This window comes from Muntiacus reevesi, chromosome 6 (genome assembly GCF_963930625.1).
Source record: "Muntiacus reevesi chromosome 6, mMunRee1.1, whole genome shotgun sequence".
Lineage (NCBI taxonomy): Eukaryota > Metazoa > Chordata > Mammalia > Artiodactyla > Cervidae > Muntiacus > Muntiacus reevesi.
Window position 1 is genome coordinate 14,908,437 of NC_089254.1, and position 20,632 is coordinate 14,929,068.

The 20,632-nt window shown below is 34.6% G+C and overlaps 1 protein-coding gene across 7 annotated transcripts in view; it reads left to right on the forward strand.

Moving 5' to 3' along the window:
* MIOS (meiosis regulator for oocyte development) overlaps positions 1-20,167 on the forward strand; it is a 35,072-nt gene extending 14,905 nt beyond the window's left edge. For all 7 annotated transcript variants that reach the window (XM_065938939.1, XM_065938935.1, XM_065938937.1 and 4 more), the window contains 7 exons: positions 1,231-1,400; positions 3,792-3,857; positions 5,808-5,966; positions 9,884-10,036; positions 11,442-11,646; positions 17,696-17,825; positions 18,933-20,167. In XM_065938939.1, the coding sequence (XP_065795011.1) occupies positions 1,231-1,400; positions 3,792-3,857; positions 5,808-5,966; positions 9,884-10,036; positions 11,442-11,646; positions 17,696-17,825; positions 18,933-19,029 (980 nt within the window). In that variant the 3' untranslated portion in view covers positions 19,030-20,167. The remainder of the gene's footprint in view (positions 1-1,230; positions 1,401-3,791; positions 3,858-5,807; positions 5,967-9,883; positions 10,037-11,441; positions 11,647-17,695; positions 17,826-18,932) is intronic.
* Positions 20,168-20,632: the final 465 nt, after the last annotated feature.

The following is a 20,632-nucleotide window of genomic DNA, read 5'->3' on the forward strand; positions in this document are numbered from 1 at the left end:
TTTCTTCACTTTTACTCTAACATAAATCTGCCCCATTTGAGAGTGCAGCAGAAGATATGTGGTGATGGAAGAAAGAATTGATATTTAAAGCCATTTCTAATTTTAATTTTACTATGACCTGAGAGCATGATAATTTTTGTCCTCTGTACCTGAAAAATTTGGTGTTAAGCGCGTATCTTAACAATAAAGGAAAAGTGTCTTCAGTGATTTGAATAACCTTGTTGAGGACTGGAGAAAAAATTTCTCTGAATCAAATAGTCCTTTCCATTTGGAGACAGATTGTTGTAATCAGAATTCACAGAAGACATTCCTTTGTTGTGGTGGTAGCACAGGAAGCAGGCACAAAATAACCTGGGGAAAATGTTATAGAAATGAGGAGCAGGCTATTAAGAACATACAGTGGAAAGTGCTGTTTTATTTGGAAAAGAAGTAAATGATTAGAATTAAGAAACATAATAAAGTTGCTATAATAAACGTAGAAAACACTTCAGAGTAAAGTTAACAGTGAATTTAATTTTCTCTTTGAAGCTAAACTCAGGTTAGGTGGCTAGGCAGCCGTAGGACTGCCTGCCTGCCAGCAACTCAGCAGCAGCCCATGAACGACTGAGAACAAACCTTTAGATGACTATTGGTAACAAACACTTTGTGGCAAGTATGTCTAAATACAATTCTGTGGTCATTCTGGCAGTTAATTTTGCCAGAGAAAAATTAAAAGTATAACACTATAATAAGAATGCTGAAATACTTTTAGTACTTTGCTGATAAAACACGTACATAAGCAAGGGTATTATATATGTAGAAATAGGAAAACAAAGATGATTTTGAAAATCGTAGTGCTGAGATACAATAATATTTACCATCAACACTTTGAAACATCTCTGTGTAAATGACCGTGGTAAAGTTGGCAGTGTGCTTTGCTGCTCCGCATTTAGCTCCTTAAGCAGTAACATACTGTGTAGGAATCTGCCTGGAGTGAGAATTCAGGAATTAAAAGATGTGCTTGTCCTGCTCAAGGTTTGCAATATGGGTAGAGATTTTATAAGAGTGGAAGTTTTTGCTTGTGGTTCTTGCCAGATTATCTAGTATGCGTCAGAACCGTTATCTAATGGGTTTATTTTTCCGAGGGTTTAAAGTCACCCTGTGATCTTTATTTGTTTATGATTGAAGAACTTGAAGAAGGAAACATTAAGCTTGTGATTACTTTTATCAGTAGTTCTTTTTAATGTGCAGGCGATCTGAATCTTAATGTGGTAGCAATGGCTTTATCGGGTTATACGGATGAGAAGAACTCCCTTTGGAGGGAAATGTGCAGCACTTTACGATTACAGTTAAACAACCCATATCTGTGCGTCATGTTTGCGTTTCTGACAAGTGAAGCAGGATCTTACGATGGAGTATTGGTAAGCTAAGCTGATTTCTGTTTCCTGAGACTCCTCTTTTTAAGATAGGAGTTTTTAATATAACTTTCTTAAAATTTTCAAATGTCACTTGCATAAAGTAACATTCCATTTCGATGAATTTATATTATTTAAAACAAGATATCTTAAAAATTTGGAGTTTGTTGATAGCAAACTGACCTTGATTTTTTTTTTTATGGTTTTAATAAAATTTAGAGACATAGAAGGATTAAGATTTTATACTTTAGCTAAGGAACTGAGCTCTAGAACTCTGCAACTCCAGATACATATATTTTATATTGAAATATAATCTTTTAAATGTGTGTATACTGTTTTGTCTTTTTTTCTCTTTTTAGTTGAGTAAATCAGTGCATAATCACCGATGGTCAGGATGTCCAAGTATCTTGTCTGAGTGTTTGTCCTTTGCAGACATGTTCCAGTTTGGAAGATAAATGATCACACTACTTATAGTGGACTTTTTTATTTTTTCACTAATTGGTCTTTTCATTGCAATTTTTTTTTCCTCTCTCTCCTGCTTTAACCACTTATGACCACATCACTAAATAGGTTCTTTATCACAAAGTGGGAAAAGAAAGAAGTGAGCGTTGTTCATCAGTTTTATTATAGGGTTTTAAGCTTCACCTTATTACCACAACTTTTTTGGCATTTGTTGGGCTTCTTTGTAGCACTGAGAAGAGCTATCAAATGTGAAATGTATTTCTGGTTTTTTTTTTGCCATTGTAGCACTTTTAAAAATACACATTGATAATTGATTTAAATGTCAGGTCATAAGAATTTCTAAAAACATGTATTTTATTGAGATATCTTAATGAGTATGTTAAAAAATGTTGTTAGTATTCCTTTTGACAATTATTTAGTTTATGTATTTTGCTTACTTTTAACAAATTACTATTGAACTTTTTTAACCACTTCTTATTAATATCCAACAGCATGTTGGGGGTTTTTTGGTCTTGTTTTTACTATTACTACTCTTTTTGTTAAATAGAAGACTTTAAATGTTGCATCTTGTGAAAATAAAATACTTTTAGGAAGTAGTAGAGGATAATGAAGACTAGAAAAAGAAGTGGACTGTTTAGAGTTTAAATTGATAGCGAAAGATATTGTCTAATTATTAAACTTCTGTGTTTCCAATTAAGTCTATGTTTCCAATTAAGTGATCTATTAAAAATACCCTCTTTTCTTACACCTAAATAAGGGATATCATATCTTGAGTAGGAAGTTTATATTTCCAAACTGTGTCAAGAGTGTACCTAATTAAACTTTATATGTAAGTAATAATTGTCATTGTTCTTTTTTAAAAATTGTAAGTTACAATAATCTCATGAAAGGTTTTGAATTGGGAAATCAGAAGATATTGGCCTGAGTCCTTGCTCTCAGTTACCTAAGCTAGTCAGTGAACTTCTCGAGGTTTTAGTTTTTTCATCTGTAAAATGGGACACATAATATTTATAACTCTTTCCAGATCAAAATATTAACACATGCAACATAATTCAAAAGTTAAATCTAGTTTGTACCAAATGTTTGTCTGTCTAGTTTGTCTCCTGTTTAGGGCAGAACCATATTTTATAATTGAGAAAACACACTGAGGTATCAACTGAAATGAACCTGTGTTTAAATTAGGAAAACCGTACTTCATGGACTGACTTCAATAGGTATAGGATTTTTTATCCACCCTTAAACTGTATTTTTACTTATCACAAAATGAATTGTACTTTCTACATTTGTGGTAAACACTTTTCAAAATAGTATTTTACAATATTGATGAGTATACAAAAACTTAAGAATGTATTATAATGCCTCTTATTTTGCTACAAGCCACCTACCTGTATGACAGTATTTTTCTATAGCCACAAAAGTGTGTCTATTTACTTATTAGAGTATGTTTTAAAACTCTGTGTTTAGAAACATGTATTGATATTTCTAAATCCTGTGCTAGTGTATTTACTGATAAGTCACAGATTTCCTAAACTTGTTGATTAACTTAGAAGCCAAGGAAAGGTTTCCTCAGTTTCACCAGAATGAATTTCAATGATGAAAGGATTATTGGCATCTTAAATTTGATAAACTGTACACCATTGTTTTTGTTTTATATTAAAGTTTTGTAAGAGTGAACTAGTTTTAGTTTTTTTTTGAGTAAATTGGTCGGTTTAAGAGGTACATCTTTACTTCGTATGAATAACCTTAGCACTGAGTTTTCTGAGCATTACATTAAGAAAGGCATCTTAGGCAGTTCATGGCTCTGCTAGTATATACACAATAACTTATTAATACATTTGAAAATTAAGTTGTATATTAGGTATAAAATATCTAGTCTGCAAAATTTAAAACTCACAGCGCCTGAAAGTAACTCCTTGCTGCTTCTCTTCTTTTCAGTATGAAAACAAGGTTGCCGTACGTGACAGAGTGGCATTTGCTTGTAAATTCCTTAGTGATAGTCAGGTAACAATTTAATTTGATATTTTAATTGATTACTATTTACTGTCAGTGGATTAAAAACTAATCTTTATGTGTAAATATGTGTGAGGTTTATATAAAAATTCTTCTAAAAAGTGAGGTAATTTCTTTTAGATTGAGACATAAACATGTATCATACCTAAATTTATTTATTTAAGAATGCTGACTTAACAAGAACCTACTGTATAGCACAGGAAACTATACTTAGTGTCTTGTAATAATCTGTAAGGGAAAATAATCTGAAAAAGAATGTTGTCTATATATATTTTATGTACAGCAAAGGGATTCATATATGTATATATAAAAGAGCAAAGGGATTCATGACTGAAACTAAAACCAGTATAAACCAACTGTACTTCAGTTAAAAGGAGTCTGAGTTAATAGTTTGTTTCTGCCATGATGAGTGAGATTAGTCAGTAGGTAAAGATGTTAAACTAAAAAGTTTGTTTTACTTTGTGATACTACATTAAAGAATTTCTTCATTTTATAATACAATAAACAAGTAGTACATGAGGGTTTGGCAACCCACTCCTGTATTCTTGCCTGAAAAACCCATGGACAGAGCAGCCTGGCGGGCCAAAGTCCGTGTGCTTGCAAAGAGTCAGACAGGACTTAGCAACTAATACTTTCACATGAATATAGCATGTAGATAGTGAGAGAGAATTGAACATAACTAGCTAGTAATACAGTGTGCTAAGTACAACAGTGAGGCAGTGCTAGGGGAACATAGCAGTCTTGGCTAGCGTTTGGAGTAGGATGAAGTCATGGGGCTGCAAAGAGTTTGACACAACTAAGAGACGGAGCATGCGTGCAGCACGAATTCAGGGAAGACCTTATAAGAAATGGTTTGTTTTTTTGTTTGTTTAGGATAAGATTATAAAGGACTCATGAGCTTTACTGGATCAAAATCCCAAAAGAGATTTTTCAAGTTGGGTTTTTTTTTTGCTTTAATTTTATTGAAGTACAGTTGTTTTACAGTGTTGTGTTAATTTCTGCTATTCAGCAAGGTGACTCAGTTATGCTTATATACATTCTTCTTCATATTCTTTTCCATTTTAGTTTACCACAGGATATTGAATATAGTTTTCTGTGATATACAGTAGGACCTTATTGCTTATCCATCCTACATATAACATAAGAAATATTTATTGTTGGTAATCTTTAAGTTCTGTTCCAATTCAGATTCCGAGACTTATATCCTAACAGCCATCAAGAACTTTGCATAATAATGATTGTTGTTGCTCAGCCGCTCAGTCATGTCCACCTCTTAGCAGCCCCAGGGACTGCAGCCCGCCAGGCTCCTCTGTCCGTGGGGTTCTCCCGGCAAGAATACTGGAGTGAGGGGCCATTTCCTCCTCCAGGGGATCTTCTTGACCCGGTGATCCAACCCGAGGCTTCTGTGTGTCCTGCATTGGCAGGCAGATTCTTTGCCACTAGTGCCATTTGGGAAGCTCAATAATAAGGACAATTTTCTTTAAATTTAAAATAGTACACTGGGAAGACCCAGAGGAATTGGGTGGAGAGGGAGGTGGGAAGGGGGATCGGGATGGGGATTACATGTAAATCCATGGCTGATTCATGTCAGTGTATGACAAAAACCACTACAATATTGTAAAGTAATTAGCCTCCAACTAATAAAAATAAATGGAAAAATAAAATAAAATAGTAAATTGTCTGTGGATCCTTTATAGAACAGTTAACAAAACATAGTAAATATCTTTCCTTTTTAAAAAGATATTTTAAATGATCATGGATGTTGTATTGTAATTTATAATAGATGCACACTTAGAGATCACATATCTAGGTTTTTATAAGGGCTTTTGTTTTAAAATGTTTTCTATTAAGAGTAAAATTGTTCTAAATGTAGAATTTATGAAGCAGAAAATACCAATAGTGGAATGGATTGCTTTAGAAAAATCACTTTGAATTTTCCAGTTAAATAGGTATATCGAAAAGTTGACCAATGAAATGAAAGAGGCTGGAAATTTGGAAGGAATACTGCTTACAGGCCTCACTAAAGATGGAGTGGACTTAATGGAGAGTTACGTCGACAGAACTGGAGATGTCCAAACAGCAAGTTACTGCATGTTACAGGTTAGTGCAGTTTGGCAGCAGCAGTTTGTTAAGGAGAAAAAAAAAATGCTTAGCCTTCTATTTTCTTCCCTTACCGAGTGGATATGCTCTTTTGCTTACTTAGGATCTCTAGGAGACATTTAACTTTAATTTAATCACTTGATCTACAAAAGACTTCTGCCTTATTTTATTGTCCCTAAGCCTCCTGCATTGGGTTACCCAGTTTTTCCTTGCCCTTTGGGAAGTGTCAGTCTTGAGTTTATGTAGAGTTCAAATGAAGCAGAAAAACCTCTCTTCGATTTCTCTGATTGTTGACAGAACAACACTGTCTACAAAGAGATTGCCTTTCCCTGATCCGAATTACTGTACCTCTTTCTTGAAGTACAGAAGGCAAGTCACACACAGCTCTAAATTCTCATTATTCCCTTTTATTCTCTCATTTCTTCATTTACTAAATGAGCATGACTCAGAGTAACCATTCATCTATTTTTCTCTCAGTTTTTACTGCCCACTGATTAAAAATGGATTCCTGGCTAAGATTCCCTACAGCTTTGCTTTTGTTGGAAAAATGGTGACATTGTAGAGCACTTTCTTGAGATTTCCTTAGCTCCCCAGCAGATCTCACCCTTTCCTGGTGTTGTCTGTGCTGTTCTTATCCTTCTGTGCAGTACAGTAGCATGCTGCATACTGGGTAAATGAAGTAAAATTCCTCCTCCCCCACCCTGCCTTCTTAGGAACAAATGTAAGTATTGGCCCACAAACCACAGAGTAAACTTACCTTAAGGCATCAGGCTACTGTCCTTCTATAGCATAAGGTATCATTTTGTTAGCAGAATGAGTTTACATCTGTTAAATCATGATATAGATACATGGCTATGAAATACAAATGGTTGGTAACCTTTAACAAGGTTTATAAAATACATTTAAAATGCACTGTATAATTGGATCTTGCTTTAAAAAAGTCTAGTCTGATAATCAGCTGCCTTTTAATTGAAACATTTCCTCCATTTATATGGTCAAGATTCAGTCTACCATCTTGCTATTTGTTTTCTGTTTTGTTTATCTGTTCCTTTCCTGCCTTCTTTCAAGCTAATTAAGTATTTTAGTATTTTACTTTATTTCATCTGTTGGCTTTTTAGTTATACTCCTTTTCATTTTCTTCTTCTTTTAAATAGTTGCTCCAGGTCTAACAATATGCATCCTTAACTCATCAGTCAACAGTTTAACTCCTTATAGTTTACATTTCACACCTGGTACATCATGCTTCCTACTTCACCCTTTCTTCTCACACCTGACATTGTCTGCTTTTTGCTTCATATTTCATGTTTCAAAAATGTTATCACAGTGTAATTCCATTTACAAATCTCCCTCCTTTGTCCTATTGTCATGTATTTTTCCACATACATTATAAACTCCAACTTATAGTTTAGTATTTTTGCTCTTGACAGTCGGGGTGTCTTTTATGTAAATTATGTGAGGAATGAAAATATGGGCTTTTATATTTGTTTATTGGCCGTGCTGTTTTTTTTACTGTCTATTCCTTACAGTAGACTCAAATTTCATCTCTGGTCATTTCCTTTTGGCATTTTTCTTTAGCATTTCTTATAATTCAGAGTTGCTGGTGACAGATTCTCATAGCTTAATTTTATTTGAAAATATCTGTTTTACTCGTTTTCTTTCAACACTTTAAAGATGTGGTTTCACAGTCTTCTGGCCTCCATTGTTTCTGATGAGAAATCAGATATTATTGTCTTTGTTTCCCCTGGGCTGCTTTCAAGATTTTCTTCTTGATTCTTAGCAGTTTAAACCTTGAACCGAGTTGTGGTTCTTTTTATCCTGCTTGTGATTCACTCAGGTTTTTGGATCTGCAAGTCAGTGTTTTTCATCAGATTTAGGAAGTTTTTCCGGCATTATTTAAGTATATCTTTTTTTACCTTAGTCCCATTCTCTTCCCTTTCTTGGACTATTGTTATTAAACCTTTTGATTTTGTCCTACGGGTATCTGAAGCTGTGTTCATTTTCCTTTCATTTGTCCCGGTTCTTCAAACTGGATAAATTCTATTGATGTGTTAATTGGATATCCTTTCACCTTCTATCTGATGTTAGTTTTTCCAGGGAATTCTTAATTTCAGCTATTGTACTTTTTAGTTCTAGAGTCTCAATTTTTTTTTTTTATTGTTTACATTTTTCAGCTTAGTTCCCTATCCGTTTATAATTAAAACACTATTTCTTCTAAGTCTGAATACATGTCTAATAGTTGCATTGAGGTCTTTGCTTATTCTAACATAAGGGCTATTTAAGGTTTAGTTCTATTAACTTTCTTTTTCCTTTACTTTGAACCACAATTTACCTGTTTCTAATATGTCTAGTGTTTTGTCTTTTTTTTAATTTAATACTGGACATTGTTTGCAGTCCACTATAGAAATCTGGTTTCTTTTCCTGCTGAAGTACATTGGTTAATGCTTTTGGAAGTTCGGTTACTTACTGATCACTTTGGTCTTAAATTTTACTACTGTGGGAAGCCCATAATATTCTCAAGTCCTTCTAATTTGATCAGACTTAATCTCTGAACTGTTTTCTCTGCACGCATTTTCAGAATTTGATTTTAAGTTTTATTGAAATGGTTCTAGAGAAGATTTACCACATATGAATTGACCAGATTCTTTCTTAGTTTATCCTTATTGTCACAGAAGGGGAAAGAGTGGGATAGGGAAATTTCTGATTTTTCTGAGTCTTCTTTTTAAATCAGGGATTTAGTTCTGGCTAGTTGGTCATAATTAGGAGTCCAGTAGATATTTACTTTTTTAAAAAATGAAATTGTCAACTATTAGTTTTTCATGTATTCTTTTAGCTAAATTTAACTCTTCTGGTAATTGAAATTAATACCCAATTACTAGGTGAAAGATGTGCTTCTCCTCTCTGATGAGTTGTCTAAAGGTAGATTGTCTTTATTAGCTGTTACAGGTTTCTTTTTTCCATAAAATGAATGCGAAGTTCTTTCTGACATTTCACTTTTCTCTGTGGCCCCAAAACAGAACTGGAAAAACTTGGCTTCAGATTAATTCCCATTGCATCATTGAGGATAGAGGCTTTTTCTGCTTTGTTCATCATGTGAAGATAAGGATGGTATCCTGAATAGAACTAAAAGCAATAGAGGAAAACTCAAAGCAAGCATAGGTGAAATGTGGAACGTCACAGCTGCCAGAGAAAATACAGCTTTCAGAAAAGTCTTACTGGCAGGAAATTGAAGTTGTTAGTGAGAAGGAATCTAAAGTAAATTTAAGGGAAAGTATTTCTTTTCACCATGGCTTAGGGGTCAAAGAACTAAGCATTTTTTGTTCGGTTTTGGGTTCTTTCTTGCTTTTTTTTTTTTTTTTTATGGAGATAAATACATGTTTTAATTGAAGGCCAGGGAGAATAAGCAGTTTTAATTTTCAAATAGATAGGTATACAAAAATGGCATCTGAATTCACAGTGTATTGCTAGATTGAAAGGACCAAGCTCAGTATTATTTTAAATGTGATTGAGCAGTTTTGGTGTGTATTTGGAATGAGATAGTAAATATATTTTGCCAACTTAGAAGTTTTAATTGTTGAGAGAAAAAAAATATTTACGTCGTTTTTTGACTTTTTACTACATTCAACCAGGGAGGTGAATTGATTGCTCTTAGGTCTTTAAACTTAAGTAAGAGAGAATTACACTTCCCTGGCCAGGTATAATAGTATACACAGTGCATATGTATGTTATTGGTAGAAGCCAGTTTAAATTAATGGAGCTTCCATCAACTATTTTATGTGTATCCTTGTTAGGAGCCAGCTTTTGACAAAAAGGTAGCCTGTTTCTTCTCTTGTGACTCCCACTCACATGTTGCCTAGAATCTTCTTCAGGCTTAGCCAGGAAAATTTTTAAAACTTAAATAATTCGTGTTTTCTTTTTAGGGTTCTCCTTTAGATGTTCTTAAAGATGAAAGAGTTCAGTACTGGATTGAGAATTATAGAAATTTGTTAGATGCCTGGAGGTTTTGGCACAAACGAGCTGAATTTGATATTCACAGGAGTAAGTTGGATCCCAGTTCTAAGCCTTTAGCACAGGTAAGTGCTTTGTTTTGGAGAGAATCAAATTGTAACATGTACCTAATAGCCCAGCCAAAAAAAAACAAGTGTTTACATCATGTTATTTGGGTAAATTGAGGGTTCAATTTAATAAATTGCTATTAATAAACTTGTTCTTTTGCTCATGTTGAGTTCCCATTGATGTCTTTGTCTAACCAGACTGTACTTTGTCTTTAGTTTTCATGTTTTTTTGATCCTACACTTTCTAACAGTTCTCTCAGTGTCTTGCACTTTAATCTAACACAGAACAAACCACAGCAGGCCTAGAGGCTCTTAGGCAAACCTAACTCAGTCCTAAGACTGTCTGAGTGAGGCTTTCTAGTGTATTCCAAGACCTTTCAAATTTTAACTACTGTATGTTCTTACACTTTGCACTTGGGTGTTGTGTTTTTCTGCACTATTATATGTAATAAGGCAGGACTTGTTTAATTGTACATATGTATATGTCTAATTACACATAGAAATTTATTTCTTCAAGCAGTAGTTTAAAAAACATGAAATCAGCACTATTTAAAATAAACAAGAATGTACTATATAGCACAGTGTCTTGTTGTAACCTGAAAGACTCTTGAAAAGACTGTAAACCGAATTAACCTTGCTGTGCACGTAAAACTAATACAGCATTGTGGATCAACTGTACTGTGACTTGAAGAAGCAGCATGAGATCCGTTATTGCATAAAGCACTTGATATGAGATCACTGTATCTGATTACAAGCAGTAAATATCATTAACAGCCAGGTATATCCTCGATGTGAGCACTGGATGGTGCTATTTTCCTGTTTTAGAAAGTTGAGAAATTACTGCTTGTATTAAAACAACCTGAGTATTAATAAAGTAGTGTTACATGATATTTGCTACTACTCTGTATCGTAAGTGTTTGAGAGTCTAGGAGTTTAATATAAAGGTAAAATGAACAGTTTATATTGCTATTATTCCTAAGGTTTAGCTACTTACTATTATAGGCTCCTTGACTCCTTTTTATCTTGGGAAATGAGTATTTTCTTTACAAGAAAATTTTGTTCAGAATATTATATTGTTGAAATTTGTATCAAAAGTCATATTAGGATATTTTGTAATGTCCCAGTGTGAACTCTTATTTAGTCTTTGTTATTCCTAAAATTTGGAATCTAATGCTGCCGGGTTTTTCTGTACCTGTCAGTGATATTAGGAAGAATATAACTAAACAAAGTAACAAGAAGTATTCAAATAATGTAACTGCTAAGTGGAAGTCTTAGAACTAGCCAACTTAGCAGATAACTTAAAGTATACAGTAAAATTTTTTAAATTATTGAAAACTAATTTGTCAGGATCAAGCTTTAGTCATTTTAAACTTTATTCATGACGTTTGCATTTTATTCATTTCTCCTTTCGTTTGTTGTGTAGGTGTTTGTGAGTTGCAACTTCTGTGGGAAGTCCATCTCCTACAGCTGCTCCACGGTCCCCCACCAGGGCCGAGGCTTCAGTCAGTACGGTGTCAGCGGCTCACCAACGAAGTCTAAAGTCACGAGTTGCCCTGGCTGCCGAAAACCCCTTCCTCGCTGTGCACTTTGCCTCATTAACATGGGAACGCCTGTTTCTAGTTGTCCTGGTATGACATGATTCTATATAATAATTCAGTATACTTTTTTGAGCTGAAATTGTTTCTACACAATTGATTTAGTAATGTTGTAAATAAAAGACATACCACCTTGGGTTTGTGTTATTTCTAAGAGAAGCCACTTTGCTTGCTTGGCAGTTTTTGTGTTCTATAATTTATAAATCTATACATTAAGAGTAAAATCTCTGTCCACAGTATCTCTAATCTCACATGCTTACCAGTTTAAAGTTTGTAAGAAGAGCTTAAATGTTAAATAATCATATACTGTTTTCTTACCACTTTTTCTAAGAGGAGCTCCCTCACATTTTATGTTTAAAAAGTCATTGTGGCCTCAACTAGTAACAGATATCTTGTGTGCATAAAGAACTTTTGATCATCTCAAAGCACTTTGACATTTTCTCTTACTTCATCTTCAAAATCTGCCTGTGAAAATATATACAGAAAGTATTAACCTAGAAGTCAGAGTCCTGTCCTTCTAAGTTTTGGTGGTGTTTCTGCTATGTTTGTCAGCTATCTCATAAATATATGTACATTTTTAATGGTTAAAAGTATTAGAATTACTGTATACTGCTTAATGTAAACATACAGAGAAAATTTTTGAGACCAATAATCAACTATAAATGTATCTAGTGGCTGGAAATATTTCAGCTATTTATATAAGTTGAAAATCATAGTAAAGCAAAAATTTTAGTTAGAAACATTTGAATATCTGGCATAGTGGTAAATGAATAAGGAATGAAGAACTGCATCTGATATCAGAATGCCTGTTTTAGTTCTGGCTCTGTGATGTTTAGTCTGTGAGATTGAGAGTCACTTTAACCCACTTATATACGGAGTGTTGGACTGGGAGATCCTCCTGTTTACGAAGTTTTATGATTCTGTTCTGTAACTATTCTTCTAAGTAGTCTGTTTTATTGTTACCTTAACATCTGAAAGAGATTTGCTAGTATCATTAAGTTACTATTTTTCAAAATAGATTCTTTTTTTAAAAAATGAATTTCTTTTATCTGTTTTGCTTATTTTACTTATTTTTAGCAGTGCTGAGTTTGTGTCACTGCTCATGGTCTTCTCATTGTGGTGACTTCTCCTAGTGCAGAGCACAGGCCCTAGGACGTGCGGCTTAGGCGTGTGGCGCATGGACTTGGTTGCCCTGTGGCATGTGGGATCTTAGTTCCTGGAGCCAGGGACTGAACTCATGTCCCTTGCATTGGCAGGTCGATTCTTAACCATTGGGGCCCAGGGAAGTCGTCCCCCACACCACCACCCTCCGCCACCCTTTTTTTTTTTTTAACAAATGCAGTATGTAATGCTTTAAATGCACGTTAGTCTTGACTTGTTTTAATCAAAGACTTTCACTTTTTACATTGCATGTTGATCACTTTTTTAATGGCCTTGAAAGAAAGCGTTAGTCCCTCAGTTGTGTTAAACTCTTTATGATTCCATGGACTGTACCCCACCAGTTTCTTCTGTCCATAGAATTCTTTAGGCAAGAGTACTGGAGTGAGTTGCCATTTCCTTCTCCATCTTCCCGACCCAGGGATTGAACCCAGGTCTCCCCCATTACAGACCGATTCTTTACCATCTGAGCCACCAGGGAACGCATTGCTACTAATAAATAGAAAATAACAATTTGAAATAAAAATCTACTACAATGAAAGAACAAGGAGGCAAAATATGGCGTCCAGTAAGTTCTATGTGAACTTAGATACTTAGAAATAATTGAACTTAATATGTCTTTTGGACCGTAAGTCTCAGCAAATTGTAATGGCTAGAGTGCTATTGCTTTTTGCTAGAAAACTAGCTTTTCAGGTTTTTCTATTTGTGAAACAGGTAAGAAAAGATAAAAACAGTTTTCTTGAATTTGAAGAAAATTAAACCATAAAACATTTTAAGCTCTGTTATAGAGGTTATTAATTTAATGAAAATTCAACACCCAGGTTTATCAAGTCTTAAAACTTTCTCATATTTGCTTCAAATTTTTTTTTAATTTGCTGCAGAAATAATATAAGTTTGAATATTTGTTTAATGCACTAAATTAAGTTGAGGCTGATTGCTAGGATGACTCAAAGATCCTGGTGGAGCTTATGGTATATAAATGTATAAATGAGCATGGATAGCTAACATAAAGTAAGTTATATGTTCTAGAAAATAAATGCTAGTTCAAAATCTTTGGGGCTTTCCAGCTGGTGCCGGTGGTAAAGAATCCACCTGCCAGTGCGGGAGATGCAGGAGATGCAGATTCAAACCCTGAGTCAGGAAGATCCCCTGGAACAGGAAATGGTAACCCACTCCAGTATTCTTGCCTGGAGAGTTCCATGGACAAGAGAAATCTGACAGGCTACAGTCCATGGGTTTGTAAAAATTTGGACATGACTGAGCAGCTGAGCATGCCTGTACACAGGTCCTTTTATCTGTCATTCCCAAATCTCTATAAGATTTGAAAAGCCAAAGTTTAGGGGAATTTTTTTGAATTTTCAAAATCTCATATGGAAAAAGAAAAAACCTGTTCAGAATTGACATGAGGTTATTAAAGTTTTTATTTCTCTTGTTTGTGAACTTTCATATATTTCATTGCTGAAATACTGATGTGTTTAATTACAGGATGCTGCCTCAGAGTTTTCCAGAGGGTGTAATTTAATATTTGCTCATTATTTTTCTAACATCCCTAAACATTTCAAATTCTGAAATACACTGGGCTCTCTAAGGTGAATAAGGGGTATTTTAGGTATTTTATAAAGAAAATATTAGGAATTTTGAAAGAAGATAACATTGCTTCTATCTGAAACTCCCCCCCCCCCGCCCAAAATAAAGATGCCATTTAAGCTGGTCCTCTATAAAGTTTTTTTTTTCTTTTTCATTTATTTATTTTAGTTGGAGGCTAATTACTTGATATATTTAAATATGTGAAGATTTTAGAGAAGCCTGTCCAGGTTGTAGACAGAGTACAAAGTATGTACTAGAGTAAAGAGATTAGTAAAGACGGTAATCACTGTGAGTCTGTGGAAACTACTGAGTAGATGACTATAACAGAGTCTAGGAAACAATGCAGGAAAATTAGGGGAGCCTGATTCTGATCTTTAAAGGCAGAGTTGAACTGAGTTAATTATGAAGTAGTAAGCATTTTCTTTTTTTATTCTGTAAAATCAGAAGACTCTTGAATTCTGAAGTAAAATAGGACCTAATAGAAATCAAATACTGGCTCATGGCAGTGTAAAGATTCAGGTGTACAAACCTCCTTGTAGCTCTGTTTGCAGTTAGAGATGGCATCCATCAATCATGCTTTGTGATGCAAATACCCAGAGTTTCCATAAGTTTATTTAACTGAGGGCTCCAAAGTTTTACGCTGAGTTGTGCTTTCAGAGTTGGACTGCTTTTGAGGTGTCTCATTGAATTTATAATTATACATATTTAGTTAAGTTTATAAATTATAAACTAATATGTAGCGTTAAAAACTATAAACATTATCTGTTTAACAGTGTTTTAGTGCCTGTTTTTCCAAGTACTAGAAATGTTACAGTAAACAAAACAGACAAAAATCCCTGCCCTTACAGAGCTTAACTTTTCGGTGTGATACATTTGTAAAAGTTAGATTATATGTTAGTTTATTATTCTTACTATCATCATTATTGTTATTGTTATTCTAGTTAGTGCCTAAGTGAAACTCTGGTTTCCCCTTACCTATTCTGTGACACATACCTTCATGATTTACTATAAATCTTTTAAATTTAAAAGCTGTTTGAGGGACTTTCCTGGCAATTGAGTGGTTAAGACTCTGTGCTTCCACTGCAAGGGGCGCAGGCTACGTCCCTGGTGGGGATGTAAGATCATGCATGCTATTTGGCGTGACCACATATAAAAAATTTTTAAATAAAATTTATTTTTAAAAATTGAAAAATAAAATAAAAGCTGTTTGATCTTTAAAAGCCTTCTCACATGGCAGTGAAGTAGTGCTGTTATTTTAAGCTTTATCAGAAGCCTAAGAATTAATCTGTCCTGGATTCAGTCTGTTTTCTCTATGGATTAGAAGTTACAAAAACAGAGGAAATCACCAGTGAGAACTATACACAAAAGTATAAAATGCTTTATCCTTAAAAGGTCTATATTTTCTTTCTCTCTTCCCACTTTTCCTTCCTTTCATTATTTATTGTTTTTATTAAGCTTTTAGGAAGAATTTCAGTGTCTGTATATCTTAAATCCTTGAACCACCTTTACATCCTTTTGTCTTCATACAATTATTAAAAAAGATAAGTATATTAAAAAACTGTCTGCAAGACTGTCCAGCAGTAGTGTGTTCAGCAGTGACCCAGTGAACTTTTGAATATAGCATTATGTCTTAATACATACACAGTTGCTTCTTTAAGCTTAATATTTTTACTTATCTTTCTATTCTTTTCTCTATATATGGTCATAAAATATTTTGATTTGCTGTTTTAGAACGAAATGAAACATATTAAGGTGGCCAAAATTAATAGAATGAGAATTTTTCAAGCTTTGCAAGTTACATCAATGTGTGTGTGTGAATGTACATGTATAAATAACATTTTTCTTCAATTTTTTGTGGACTCTAATACAAATGTATAGAAATGTACACATCACGTACTGTGATAAATCAGTCGTCAATGAGTCTTCCACCCTGCTTAAGATAATACTGTCTATACCAGTGCCTTGGGTCATCTCTCCCTTCGTCTTCACAACTCTTAGGGATCCTCCTCAAAGCTCACTACTGTCCTAAATCATCTGTTAATTTAGTCTCTTGCTTGTCTGTGTAGTTTTATCACACATTTACTTTTGTCTGTGTTTTAAACTCTATAAATGAATCAAATGGCATATATCCTTTGACTTGCCGTTGTTGCTCAGCCTTGGAATTTTTTTGTTTTTTAGTTTCTGTTGTGGTGATGAATGTAGTTGTGATTTATTCATTTTTATTACTACTTAACATTTATGACTATAACACAAATTCTGCTATTGGACATTTGTTTCTTTCCAGATTTTTACTGTTACGAACATTGCTGCATGTGTCTCCTTTCACCATCCACAGATGTTTCTTTAGTTCATTTTCATGGAAGCTAAGGGATTCCCTTGTAACTCAGTGGGTAAAGGATCTGCCTGCAAATCAGGAGACCTGGGTTCAGTTTCTGGATTGGGAAGATCCGCTGGAGAAGGAAATGGCAACCCACCCCAGTATTCTTGCCTAGAGAGTATGTAGGTAGAGGAGCATGGCAGACTACAGTCTGTGGCGTCTTAAGAGTCAGACACGTTATAGTGACTAAATCGCCAGGGAGTTGCTAAATCATACTGTTTGCTAATGTTTTATTTAGGATTTTATGTCTGTTCAGGAGGGAGGTTGGCATATAAGCTTCTTTTTTATGTTACCTTTGTCTGGTTTTGTTATACCTGCCTTATGAAAGGCATTGGGGAGTTTTCCCTCTTTTCCTATACTTTGGAAAAGTTCGTGTGCGTGCTAAGTCGCTTCAGTTGTGTCTGACTCTGTATGGCCCTGGGGACTGCACCCTGCCAGTTTCCTCTGTCCATGGGATTCTCCAGGCACTGGGGTGGGTTACCATTTCGTCCTCCAGGGGATCTTCCCAACCCAGGGATCAAATCCACGTCTCTTACGTCTCCTGCATTGGCAGGTGGGTTCTTTACCACTCACTAGTGCCAATCGGGAAGCCCTGAAGTTTGTGCAGATGAAAATTACCTGTTCCGTCAGTGTTTGGTAGAACTCACCTGTAAACCAAACTTGGTGTTTTCTTTATGAGAAGATTTTTAAACTACTGATTATTTCTCTAAAATTGTTAATTAGGATTACTTCTTAGTAGGTTTGATAATGTCTGTTTTTCCACTTATTATTGACTATTAAAAATACAAAAAATTCTGGTTATTTGGTATTTTTCAATCTAAACTACATTCTAACATTAAAACTGCTATTTCAATATGATGTGTGATTTATATTTTAATATAATTTCAGATCTACCTTTTAAGAAATTTTGAATCAAGTATTATGGTATAGTTAATGAAGATCATTGTGTTTAACCCATAGGAGGATCCAAATCAGATGAAAAAGTAGACTTGAGCAAGGACAAAAAGTTGGCTCAGTTTAACAACTGGTTTACGTGGTGTCACAACTGCAGGCACGGTGGACATGCCGGACACATGCTCAGCTGGTTCAGGTAACCAGCACATCCCTTCCCTAGTAGGCCTAGGACCAGAGGAGATGAGGCAGAGCGCCTCTTAAACACTTCAGGTTATACAGTCAAAGGATGGGTGGATTTGTTTTTTACTGTCACTTAACACAGATGGTGCAGACATTGGTATCACTAGTTTGTATAATCTTAAACTATAAATACTTAAGATTTAAGAAACTTTAATAAATGTATGGGTTAAATGTTTGAAAAGCATTATTTAACTTTATTTGGGGAGAGGATATATTTACAGTTTTTTACAACTGACTGAATAGCCCATCATATATAATGCATATAGTGTGTAACTGAGTTAAATGATAGAATACATGTCAAGCTTCTGTAATAGTTATCTTTTATATAAGCTTGTTATGTAAAAAATAAACATTTCCTACAAAGGAGACTCAAGATCATATTTAACTCTTACTTTGAGGGCTTCCCTTGTAGCTCAATTGGTAAAGAATCTGCCTGCAGTGCAGGAGATCCAGGTTCGATTCGTGGGTCAGGAAGACCCCCTAGAGAAGGGATAGGCTATCCATTCCAGAATTCTTGGGCTTCCCTTGTGGCTCAGCTGGTAAAAATCCGACAGCAATGTGGGAGACCTGGGTTTAGATCCCTAGGTTGGGACAATCCCCTGAAGAAGAGAAAGGCTACGCACTTCAGTATTCTGGCCTGGAGAATTCCATGGACTGTATGGGGGTCCAAAGTCCGTGGGGGTCACAAAGAGTCGGACACAACTGAGCGACTTTCATTTTCACCTTGAGTGGTATCAGTGGCCCTGTACTCTTCATTGCTATGACTTTTGCACCCAGTTTGTCGCATTGGCTTAAATTTAAACTCTGAGCACACACTGTTACGGTCATAACTGTAAATGAGATCTATTTAGAAAGTAAAGCTGTTCATTTTTCAGCAACTTTTCCCCCATGTTCAGCTTGGTGCTTATTTCTAGTTTAATGCTTTTGGTCTTCAGGTTTTAATTCCTGTATCTTTCCAAATGCCATTTTGAAAAATTGCATTACAGATATGATAGGCTATATGATAAATGTGTGTACATATGTGTAGTTTAGATTTTTAACTGTGACTTGATCTGTGTTTCAGGGATCACGCCGAGTGCCCTGTGTCTGCATGCACATGTAAATGTATGCAGTTGGACACAACAGGGAATCTGGTACCCGCAGAGACTGTCCAGCCATAAAGTGCTGTCACCTAAAGAGGAGCCTTCAAGTGCAGAGCTTCCAAATAGATGTCCTTCACAGCTCAGAAACATACCTCAGAACAAGTCACTCATGACTTTCCTGTTTCAGGAAAATAAATCGTTCTATCAAATCAGCAATTTGATGTTTGAGTGATTTTGATGTACTTCACAGAGACAAATGCTGCTGAAATGAACATCGGTGTGTGAGCATGAATTCTGTCCAGTAGGTTGAAAATGTTCATTTTGGAAAGAACTTTTCTCTGGTTTTGTTGAAATTGTGAATGCTCTGCAAGCAGTTTCTGGAATCACTAAGAACAGACCTTGAACCCATACCTGTTATGTTGAAATTGGATATCTTTTGGTAAAATCTGCACACTTTTGAAATAGAATAATATGAATAATTTAGTGGTTCAGACAGTGGTTTAAGCTCAACCATGCTTAGTTTCCTTTCAAGATAAAATTGTGGGTTTTTACTTTTGGAATTAGAAAGACCCACCCCCCCCAAAACACCCTACACTGGAGAATTATTTCTCAATGTATGATTAATACATATTTTTTTAAGGAGTCTTTTCTCTCATACACTTTCATTTTAAGATAAACCTTTTGGCACTGACATTTATTGTCTTCCTAAGAAAGGTCAAAATTGAGAATGTGTTGTATGACTTTTTCTCGTATGAGGAGAAAAATATGCACCATTTTAAGGAAAAGTATATAAAATTTTCCATTTCCACCTTTTGCTTTCCCAGTGTCCTGATTTGTCTTCCAAGGTTTCTTACCCCGTTAATTCATCAACTTATGCTCATCATCTGAAAGCATTGTGCAGAATGCAGAGTCTGTACAAGGTTTTATGTGACCAACCACTCAGCATAATCTACATGTCCCTACTGTGAGAGCCCCTCTTGTAAAATATTCTGTTTTTACAAAGGAAGATGGAGATGTTGAGGAAAACAGAGTCACTTTGGAGACAATTTCATTTTTTTTACATTTCTAAAAGTATATCTGGGCCAATACAGGGACTTCATTTTAAAATTTTATTTTTTACCTTTTCACAGCTAGATAGTTAAAAGAGAAATACAAAGATTTATAGCATCACCTGGCATATGCAGAGGACTGAATTTCATAGTTGAAGTTGTACTTTTAGAAAAATAGAAAGTAAGCCTGAAACTTAGATTTTGAAGAAGAAATATCTTAAAGAATTTTAGAAGCTTTTATGTTAGCAGTTTTACTTGGTAAAACTAGGATCTATTAGATTAATTTGAGATAAGACCTAAGTCCTGAACAAAGGCAGATTAAATTTATTTTTTGCTTTGAGGTCTTTTTACAAAAGGTCTTTTTCTAGGAAAAAAAATTGAATATCTACACTAAACATCTCATCAAGATGACGATCTTTTTTGTTTAAATCAAAGAACTGGAAATAGTTGTTATACATATATATGTATATATGTATATATTTGGTTTATTTAAACAAAGATTGTTACTAAGGGGACTTCTTCTAGTCTTCTAAATAAGTCTTCCTGATTTCACTTTATTAAAATATAACCTTTACCCTTAAATTTGCTTCAGTTGAAGTGTTTCTTTCAAATTTACTCTGTCCATAGTATGA